Source organism: Chinchilla lanigera, unplaced genomic scaffold (assembly GCF_000276665.1).
Source record: "Chinchilla lanigera isolate Chin_1 unplaced genomic scaffold, ChiLan1.0 scaffold00009, whole genome shotgun sequence".
Lineage (NCBI taxonomy): Eukaryota > Metazoa > Chordata > Mammalia > Rodentia > Chinchillidae > Chinchilla > Chinchilla lanigera.
In genome coordinates, this window is record NW_004955410.1 from 25,718,639 (window position 1) to 25,730,120 (window position 11,482).

An 11,482-nucleotide genomic window follows, 5' to 3' on the forward strand; every position below is an offset into this window, starting at 1 on the left:
AAAGTACCAATAAAAAAATGCAGAATTAGGTAAACTAGCATGCATGTGTCCTCCTACCTACCCATACCCACACCAATATTTAACTTACCAAAGAACAGCAAGAGCTTTTCCATTTTTGCAGAACTGGCTGATATGCAGAGAAACACTTACAGTTAGGCACAAGGGTGAATGCTTGTACTTCTGTCTACTTGGAAGCTTGAGGAAGAAGGATCCTCTGAGCCCAGAAGTTCAAGGCCAGCCTCAGCAATGTAGGAAAATATTATCTCATGAACACTCGGGGGCTGACACAGCTCAGTGGTAGAAAACTTGCCTAGCAATCCCCAGCACACAAAATTAATTAATTTAAATAAAAATGAAAATAGTCATTCAGGAAATCATTAGGGAGAACTCCATCACTTTTCAAACACTTTTATCACTACCTCTGGTTCTCTTTTTTTTTTTCCTCTCCGTCTTTTTGAGACAGGGTCTCGCTATGCAGTTCAGGCTGGCCTTGAGCTAACTTTGTAGCCCAGGTTGGTCTCAAACTCGCAACGATCCTCCTGCCTCAGTCTCCCGAGTGCTGGGATTACAGGCGTGCACCACCACGTCCAGTTGGTTCTCTTAACTAAGCTCTCTCATTATCTGCCCAGCTAGGATGGCAAGCCAAACAGTACCTTCTTTTAGAAGCTAATTCTTAATCAGAATTCTCCTTAGAATATGATTCAATAAAGCTCCCACTGTAAGAAGCTACTGATAAGTTACTAAGGTAAGACTGAAAACTCACTGTATTAGGTATGGCAGAGCATGAGCCCTAGATATTTGAACTGTGTTATCAGAACTTAAATCTTTATAGCCTCTTAATTAATTTTTACATATGAGATGCACAAATGAAACGGGACACAGACTTGTCAGAGTCAGCCCAACGTTTTCTGATACAGGACTAAGGCTGTTCTTACATTAGAAAGTCTGCATGCTTGAAAAGATAGTTTTTAAATTCTCACTGCACGCTTCACATAAGTTTTCTTTGTTGTCAAATTATGACTAACCACATCAACATCAGAAATTCAGTGGTTTTGTTGGTGGGCAGTTCGTATATTTTTTTTTTTTGCAGAGCACTTTCAAATTTAAATGTGCATACCTTTTGACATAGTAATTTCCAATCTAACAATTTATGGTATAAAAATCCCAGCTGGGGATGTAGCTTAGTGGTAGAGTACTTGCCCAGCACGTGCTGGGTTCAAACCCTGCTCCCCCGCCAGCACAAGAAATCTTAAGTCACATTATAAACAGTACAATCTGTTATAGTCAACAATATTTGTGCAGCGCTCACTTCAGCAGTATATATACTAAAAATGTTTGTGGATCCATGTATAGAAGAATTTCTGCAAAACAGTAACCAGTGATAAGCCCTGGAACATACATGGAGAGTTAGGATTGAAAAACAAGTATTTTTCACTTTCATCTTTGTGGTTTTATCCCCATTTGTCCTTTTCTGAGACACGGTCTTGCTGTGTAGTCCAGCTTCAAACTCACTGTGTAGTCCAAGCTGGCCTGGAACTCACGATCCTCCTCCCTTTGTCTTGTGAGGGATGGGATTCCAGGTGTATGTCACCAAGTCCAGCAAAAGGATTCCAAGTACAAAACCAGCCTGGGCAATTTACTGAGACTCTGCCTGAAAACTAGATAGATAGATAGACAGATAAATAGATAGATAGACAGACAGATAGAGGGGGCTGGGGATTTAGCTCAATGGCACAGTGCCTGCCTGGCAAGCAGGTTGTGAGTTCGATTCCTGATACCGGAAAGAGGGGGGTAAAAAAAAAAAAGACAAAAAGAAAAACGAATAAGAAGTCTAAAAAGTCAATACATGATTCTCAGTACTGGGAAAAAAAAGATAGATACAGACACAGAGACAGACAGATAGAGCTGAGAATATGGCTCAGTAGTAGAAAACTTGCCTAGCATGGGCAAGGCTCTGGGTTTAATCCTTAGTACTGCAAAAAAAAGAAAAGAGACAGAGAGACGTTGACCATTGAGACCACTGATACAGCCTTCTGAAAGCCAGGGTTCTACCGAATTTGATAACAAGCTGAGACAAATGGGCCTGATAAGAGTCCATACACAACACTTGTGCCTGTTTTACAATTTTCAAACACAACCCCACAAATCACAATCACCTGCCTAAGACAAAACCCTGGCATCTCTCCTTCTATCGCCTCTGTCCGCCTCTCACATCTTTGGCCTCCTCTCCTCTACAATTCACTTACACTATGATGAAGCTGCTTAAAAATACATTAAGGTGGGGGAAGAAGTTTTACTTTCTGTCCTAAAACAGGATGTTTGAAAATATATATACAGCCAGGGATATAGCTCAGCGGCATAAGCGCTTGCCTAGCAAGCCTGAGGTCATGAGTTCGATTCCACTAAGCTACTCTACCACTAAGCTACATCGAACTCTACCACTAAGCTACATATATATATCTAGGTATGTAGCAGGAATCAAACTCAGGACCCTTGCTCTTGCCAGGCAGGCACTGCATCACTGAGCTATAGCCTGGGCCCCATGAATATATTTATTTTATAGTGAGCTCCAACTCCATACTACCCCAACCTGTCTTTTGCCTAAAGTAAGACAATAAACCCACCCTTCAAAGAAGCCAAACAAGATTTCTATGCTTCAGAGAAAGCAACAAACAAGACATCTCTGTTCTGACTTGCAAGAGCAAACACGATCTGGGCTGCTGTGTAAGCTACTCTGAGGATTTAAACGATTTAAATGGGAGGAATAAAGGCAGGTAGGGCAGAGCTGCAGGATCCAGAAGTGGGCGCCACTAATCACCTGTGGGATCTCAGGCAGGTCATCTCTCCCAGGGCTTCATGCAGAATCCCTGAGTAAAGCAACCAATACCACGAAAGAATCCGTTGTTATATCATTATTAGTTTGCCCTTCTGAAAACAGGTGTTTGATATGTTCTGAAAACAGTACTTTATTGATCAAAGGACTTACAGGCAGTCTTAAAAGGAATTATTCAGGCCAAATCTTCTATCTCAAAATCAACTGATCTAACATATCACCCAATTTTGGCAACTATGGTGACCATCAAAGATAAAACATTAATTTGGGGAACATGCTCTTTTACAAGGAACAGATTTTTAAATATGCAAAACTGAAGGAATTTAGGTATTTCCAAAAGATTTTATTTCCCATAGCAAAACTTTTATGAGTAACATGAAAAGAATGCTTAATTTATGCCAGAATCCTAAAATAACAGTGATTAAAATATTTTAAAACTAGCTCTCATGATTCCATAAATGTTTTGGCCCATAGTTTCAACCTTTGCTTGTCAAATCATTGCATATTTAGACCACCAAATAAAAGCCCTGGACCTAATCATCACTGTTTTGGAGTCTAAGACAGCTTCAGAGAAATTCCCAACTGTATGTTAATACAAAGCAGAATGACCGGTCTATAAGAAAGTGAGCTCACAGTCGCCAAAAGTGCTGGAAATACATTAGGGTAGGTCGGGGACCAGAAGTCACAAACAGGTCTTGTCCCCTGAGCAAGAAGATCTGTCAAACTGAGAAGACCTCCAGCTCTAATTATAAACAGAATATGCTCATAGATGTTTCTAGAAATTAAGAAAACAAACCAAAATCCAATAAATGCATTCTGGAAGAAGGTCTATATTCTTGGCTCCAAAATCCATCAATTCATCTATTTACAGCAGAGCCAGAAGGCTGAGATTTGATACCACCTCCACTCATTCATCCATCTAAATAACAAACTCTCCATGGTACCCTGTACAGTGTCTCCACAGGTTTCCTTCACTTCTACAAGTCGTCTTGTTTGCTTCCCTCTGCCTGACCAATCGCTCTCATCCTGCTTGACTGGCCTTCTTTTTCCTCCTAGAGCCTCAGGCTCAGTTCCTTAGGTTTCAAATTGTCCAATTCCCTGGTTTCAAATACCACAAGCTAATGAAGCCCTTAATTTTCATCTTTGCTTCTTATCTTCCCTTGTGCTTCCTACTGATACATCCCATTGCCTCAACTTCTTCATTTTAATTTCCTACTAAGTATTAGGAACAGAATATGCCAAAAGCAATGTACCCAATTTCCACTCAAGAATTCACTTCTCCTCCAGTATTCTCCATTTGGTAAATGGTATCAATTTATACCCAATTGCTCTGACCAAAAAAATTCTGTCTTCATTGATTCTTCTCAAATCTCTGATCTAACCCATCACTGCTTCTCAGAAAAGTATAGAGAATGGTCACTACTCATTACCTCCACACTTAATACCATCATCTCTTCCCCGGATGTTACAATAAGAACCAGTTCCTGACTTATAATACAAGTTTGAGATATTCTGTTCCAAGCATTCTGAAGGCATTATTCCCCTCCGCTAATCTGGGGAAGATAACCTAAAGGTGACCACTAGCGATTCCTCTCTGTGCATGTCAGACACTCTACCATCCAGAGACAGTCCATTTCCATCTCACCCTGGAAACTAGGATGGCCTGATGACTTCTCCTTTGATCAATGAAATGAGACACAAACAACAATGTGCTGATCCTGAGTCTAACCTTTAAGAAGACTAGGAACTTCCATTTTTAGCTAGGGTGGTCAGTCACTAAATTATTTTAAGAAAGGAAATGCAGGCAGCTGGACTGATGGCACAGGCCTGTAATCCCACCTCTCTAGGAGGCTGAAGCACAAGGATGGCAAAGTAAGCCCAGCCTGGGTAACTTACCACTTAGGAAGAGTCAGTCTCAAAATAAAAAAATGAAGGGCTGGAGGATGTAGTTCAACGAGAAGGCCTTGGGGTCTATCCTCAATAATGCAAACAAATAGAGAAATTCATAGTACTACTCAGTGTTGAGATACCACTGGAGAAAAGTCACGGAACCAGCTACATAAGTGAAGCCTCCTAAAACCTTTTAGCTCTCCTTAGTAAATGACCCAAAAGGATACCATGGGTACTGAACCAACCACGTAACAGACCCACCGAATCATGAAAAAGAGTAAACTGTTTGCCTGTAATCCCAGCACTCTGGAAGGTTAAAGCAGGACTGCAACTTTTAGCCCCATCTGGGCAACCTGGTGACTTAGTAAGACCCTGACTCAAAATTAAAAAAAAAAAAAAAAAAAACATGAGAAATAATAAGCTGTCTGCCTGTAATCCCAAGACTTTGGAAAGTTGAGGCAGGAAGATCACAACTTTGAGCCCACCCTAGGCAACTTAGCTACTTAGTAAGACTGTGTCAAAATAGAGAGGGAGAGAGAGAGAAAGAGAAAAGGAAGGAAGGGAAGAAGGGAGGGGGAGGGGAAAGGGGAGGGGAAGAGAAGGGAAAGGGGAGGGCTGGGGGGTGGGATATACAGTTCAGTGGTAGAGTAGCCCTGAGTTCAATCCCCGGTACCAGAGAGAGAGACAGAGACACTGATTGTTGTTTTGAGCCATTAAATCTCAGAGATAACTGAAATACCATCACACTGAGTGATAATACCTGACATTCTGACATTCTAAGAACTTCAGCCTTCTTCCATTTATAGTTCCACTACTTTTTCTTAGACTATTTCTATAATTTCAAATTATTTCCTAATCAAATTAAATGGTTTTAGGATAATTCTCCAAAATATGTACAGTTGATGCACTATGTATTCCCCTTCAGGGCAATAAAAATCCACACACTGTGTTAATAGTTATAACTGTTTATTTATCAATACTGCACACTTGCCAAACAGCAACTTCAGACCATGATAAATTACACACTCAATTTTAATAGAGCACTCAAAACTGCACTTGCCACCTGGCTTCAAACAAAATCCTGGCAGTCCAAACCAATTTGTTACAGGACAGAGATTCTAAGAATGCCAGCCCTACCCTTGCTCACTGCCACTACCACACTGCCACCTCCTGTCTTCTGACTCAGGAAGCTTGAATCAGAGGCAACAGTCGATAAAGGAAACTCAGCTAAGAATAGCACAGCTAAACATCTTTCTACCTCTCCTTCCTCCCAGACCCAACCAACTGCCAGAGTTGCTCAATGGATAATTCATACCTTTCAAAATTTAGTTACTGCTAGAAAAGCTGCTGCCTCAGTACTGCTAAGGACAATTATAATGCAGTCACCTCAAATAGGACTTCACTTTTAATGTAAAATCCCAATCCTCTAAGAGGGCACTTGCAGCAGTGTGCCTCATTAAGCGTTTCACAGTATAGTAAAGGTAATCCCCCACTTGCTGACTGCCTAAGAGATACACAGGCAAAAGCAACTGAGCTACCACCATACTACAGAAAAATTTAAGTCAAGCTCCTCAACAAGAAAAACCTCAGATCTCTAATTCCAAAGGGTATTTTCCCCCCAAAGGGTATTTTTAAGCCTTAGCTGGTAACTCATTTATTTCAAACAGAGGGGCAAAACCTCAAAACAAAATATGCCCCTTGCAGTTTATTATAATGGCACTTGGCCTGAACAGATAATGTCAGTGATCACACAAATCAAAAGAAAAGCCAGAAACAGAAGCCAAGATTCGCAGTTCCCACTGGCACCAGGCAAACGTCATGTTTCTGTAACATCCTCCTCTGTGCTTCACCACAGACAGCCACACGGTAGAAACTATGTCTCAGCAGCTACTTTCTAAAAATTCTAGTAAGGCCACAGCAAGAAATTTTTCAAAGTGTACAGTATTGAGAAAAAAATGAAATCAAGAAGAATCCATCCAGTTACAACCACTTAAGCAATCACACACTGATTTTATATTGAGCACTTCCAAGATAACTCTGCGTGTAATTCTTTACCAAGTTTCCTAACAGGCAGAACCTCAAGTATCTGCATGTGTGAGAAACTTGCCAATTCACAAGATTCACCTGTACCACACTGATAAGGACCAGCACAGCTATTCATACCTATGTTTAAAAGTTCAGAATGAAAAATAGCTTTTGATAGCTAAGACTCTGAAGTCGGCCCCACAGCAAAGGGTCATATGCCGTGGTTAATGGGCACACTGCTGGTCATGGCACCATCCTATTCTATAATTAACAGCTATTAAAATACAACACTAGCTTTTAAATAGCCACTTAAAGTCAAGGTACATTTAAAACCCGAGTGACTTTTATAATGCTCTGTCCAAATTTACGTGGTAAACACAAGATTCTAATATGAAAGTAACTTGTTCACTTTATTTTTTAAGGAAACAAGGACGTTTGAGTTTAAGTGCCACTGTCTGTTTTAAAGGAAACACATTGGAAAAATATTAACTGAAATATTCTATTTTATACTTTATAGAAATATATTTATACATGTACTCTTAAGGCCATAACTAAATTGTGAATAAGTTTGATAAAAACTGATTCAGCTATTAAAAACAAAAAATATGAAAATTTCAGAATTTGAAAAGTCATGGAAATTCAACTAAAACCACCACGCTGGGGCTGGGAGTGTAGTTCAATTGCAGAACACTTGCCTTGTGTGAGTGAGGCTCCAGGTTTGATCCCTAACATGAAAAAGAGAAAAAGAAAAGAAAAACTACCACCATCCTCTTAGTTTCTCCATGTCAGCAACTTTGCCATTCTGATCCCATGCCCAATAGTGCGTGCATACATACACATACACACACAGTGAGAAACAGTGCTAATGCTATTTACGTAATCACATAGGGCCTTATATAAAGCCCCACAAGATACCAGAGGCTCTTCCAACCAAATTCAGCTACAGTCTTTCAAAGTCACAACCATTTCCACATTCACCTTTACCTCAGACAGAGAGAGAGAAATTTAAGACTATACCTCGAAGTCATCATCCTATGTTGACTCTTTTACATTCGGAACCCAACATGTAACGCTATCACAGATATCCAATGTAATCGTCTCTTCGTTCCGGATGCAGGGGACCTCAATCTCTTCATAGTACTGCTATAATCTTCTCTACCTAAAGGATATCTGAATGCAGAAAAGCCACATTCCTTCCACATTCCCTTCAGACTTCAGTAATCGGGAACTAAACTCAGTCCAAACCAACTCAACAATGCCCCCCTCCTGAAGGGGTCCCGCCCAGCTCAGCTTGCAGTCAGAGCCAGACCAGCTTGTCAAACATCCAATCACCTTCTAGGCCTGCTCCCTGTGTAGTCAGTGCAAGTCCATTCATCCATCTCAGAGTGCTGCCATAAGCATTCTCTAGCACCATGTTTCCAGCATGCCTTGCACAGCAGGTATTAAAGGTCAGGGCTGCACCAGTGGGCATCCCTGCCTCAGATACACACATGATGATAGGATGCAATGAAATAAAGAGCTCCACCCCAGAATCCTGCAGGCTGACTTGGCAAAAACTGATCTGCGACAATCAACTATCAAGGTGACCACCAGGGCCACTTTTCCACACTGCCGTGGGTACTGGGCATGTAGTCACCAGGGTGCCTTCTTGGCTCCAAAAATGGATGCAGATGGTAGAACAGTCCAGGTACAGAAAACACAGTAACTCCAAAGTTAAAACTGTAATATAAATTCCCAGTACATTTCTCTCAGGACAGAGAGAGAAGGCTCTACTTTTGTTTTGACATTTCAGTACAAAGATTTACAGTACTCAATTGTTCTCTTAACTTAGTAAAAAGAAAAAAATTCTGTCTTCAGTCCCATGTACTTTGCTACTAAGAGTTATCATTTAAAATGCTGCGCATTTTAGCTATTGAAAAATGAACTTAAAATTTAATCTATATTGTTAATAAACTGAAGAGGCTTTCAATAATAAATATTTGCTGCTACCGGTAACACTTCGCCAAATGAGGAACTCCTGTTAGTCATAAAGTAACAAGTTAACTAAGTATGTTTATAGACTTGGAAAAAGAAAATCCCCTTTTTTTCTAAACTGGGGATAGAATACAGGGTTTACACAGAGCTATATCCCCAGCCTGTTTTGAGAAGGGATTTCACTAAAATTGCCCAAGCTGGGCTTGAACTTTGGGCAAAAGCCTCTAAGAATAGAAACAGGCAGTTGTTACCAGACAATGTTTCTAATTTAATTCCCTACACATGGGGGAGAAATTAACACCAGCTTGGAAAGGAAAAGCAGAGGATAAGGGAAATTGCATTCAGGTCAATGAAATGTACCTGGAAAACTCAAGATATTTAATATTTTAAATTTAGAAACTTCAAAATATTGAAATGACAATCCTTCAAATACACTTATTTGCTTATTTTTTATTCAATGTTTTAGGAAAACTAAAGGCTGGGAATGGAGCTAATGGCAAAACGCCTGCCTAGCATGTGCAAAGCCCTGGGTTCTATCCCCAGCACTTGAGGGGAAGAAAACCAGCAAACTAAGACACACTGGCTCAACATAAAACTAATTAGAATTTGCAAAATGTGCTTACAGTTTTTTCCATGGTAGCCAATTCACATAGTATACCTTTAAAAATTATTTTTAGAGGATATGATTTCTCCCTCCATTTTTCAATTCCTGTAAAACCGAGATCAATTTAGATACTTTTGAGCACATATGTATTACTTTAGAAGGTTTAAGAACACATTCTACTGTATAATTTCACCCCTACCAAAATTCCCTCCTAGAACTAAATCAGATCCTTGAGCTATCTTTCCAATTATTCTAATGAAAATTAAGTACACACAGAGAAATCCACAAAATTCAGATCAGCTCATTCTTAACAACAGTACTCATGAAAATTCTCTACCTGGAAAAGAGCTCAAATTAGGAACGGAATACTGGTGACGTTTTTGTCCCCATCTACCTATTTATTTGACTTTTAGCACATGTTTGCAGTACACAGTGATCACACTCACTGTAGGGGGCTAGAACACGTACTCGACACATTTCAGTTCCCTTCTTTTTCCTCTCTCCTGTCACCATCTATCTCTGCAGAGCAAATCCTCCTGCCCTCCAGAACACACAGTTACACCAATTCTCAACCAGATACAGGCAGCCCTGGTTTGAATTAACTTCAAGCTTATTGTTTGGCCTGGTGGGGGTGGGGTGCGGTGGGGGGTGGGGTGGGAGGAGAAGCAGAAATTCTAACCCCCCTCGCAGAACCCAGAAGAGAACAAACCTACTCTAGCACCACTGGGAGGGACCAGCGCCTTGCCAGTTAGTTACAGAGCCTGAAACTGGCCTGCGCTAGAGAAAGGAGCTATTTCTCCAAAATAATTCAGTGGCTGAAACTGTCTGCAAATATTCTGTAAAGTGACACACTACATATGCTCTCAGAGAAAAGAAAACCCACTGCTGAAGTAGCATAAATATTCCAGTCTTTGCCATCTCTTGGCGGTTATTTGTAAGCTAAAATATACCAAGCCATGGGGTGAGCATGGACAAAGGCGGTGTTTGCAGAAACCTGCATAACTTTGGAATGAGAGGACTTCTGGGCATTTGCTCAGTATTCTAATACCCACTGTTCAGCTAACAGAGTAAAGGCAAATTCCTTTCCTCTCAGAGGCGCCCACCACGGCCTCCTAACCCGGACAGAGCGGGGAAGGCACGCAGCACCCGGGCGTGTGGGCAGCTGCTTTCACCTATCCTGATCATTCACTGCCTCCTAAAATCCTGCAGATTCCCAAGGACTGCTGGTTGAGACTTTGACTTGCTGTTGTAGCAACCTGACCTGCTCTGCAGAGAATATTTGCTGGGAGAGCTTCCTACACATACAGACTCGATTACTTCCCACAATTATCACCAACACGCACCCTACCATAAATGTAAATACCAAACCTACTGCAACCCCGACAATGTAAAACGAAAAGAAGTTGCGTTCAACTGTATGGTGCCCCCCCCACCACCAATGCGGTGAGAACACAAAAAATTAGCTCACCTTTGCCTTTTGGGGACCGAGTGTTCAACTTCTATGGGTTTCCCGTGCAGTTCCGTTTTACCTGCGGACACAGGAGAGATGAGACCACCGGCCAACCCTAACGACCTGCCCAGCTTACTAAGTGGCGACACAAATGGCTTCGGAGACTCTGAACGGCCCCCAAGGCCGAAGGAGAAGCCAGGCGCCGCGTGGGTGGGAAGCTGACCCCTTCCAGTGGGTGTGGGGTCTCAGTCTACGGAGGGCTGATCAGAGGGCGAGATCAATGTGGCACCACTTCTGGGGTGACACTCCGGCCCTCCAGCTCTCTCGCCCACCTCCGGAGCCACCCAACCCCACCAGGCCTGCAGCAGCAGCGCCGCGGCCCCGCTCGCCTCCCGGCACACTCCCCAAAGGGCAGACCCGGGCAGGGGACGCGGGCTTTCTTCAGGAGCGGCGCCCGGCCCTCCTCTCTGGTTGAAGCCGGGCCCACCGGGAGCACTTGGCGGTGGGTGTGGAGAAGACCCGAGTGGCAGGCAGGGGTCGGGGCCAGCAGAGCAGGGGAAGAAAAGGCGAACGGCCAGAGGTGCAGCTCCGCACAGACCGAGCCAGGCGCCGCCGGCGGCGAGGCAACCGCCTGCAGCCCGAGTCGATAAAGGAGAAGCCGAAAAGCACGGGCTCCAGGGGACCGCGGCGCCGGCTTCCCCGTGGG

The 11,482-nt window shown here is 42.4% G+C and overlaps 1 protein-coding gene across 3 annotated transcripts in view; it reads right to left on the reverse strand.

Annotated features, from left to right (window-relative positions):
- Igf2bp3 (insulin-like growth factor 2 mRNA binding protein 3) overlaps nucleotides 1-11,482 on the reverse strand; it is a 129,523-nt gene that overhangs the window by 113,316 nt on the left and 4,725 nt on the right. For 2 of the 3 annotated variants that reach the window (XM_013510584.1, XM_005377396.2), the window contains exon 2: nucleotides 10,795-10,855. In XM_013510584.1, the coding sequence (XP_013366038.1) occupies nucleotides 10,795-10,855 (61 nt within the window). Of the gene's footprint in view, nucleotides 1-10,794; nucleotides 10,856-11,482 lie in introns of those variants that run through there. The other variant, XM_013510585.1, reaches the window with a different exon arrangement.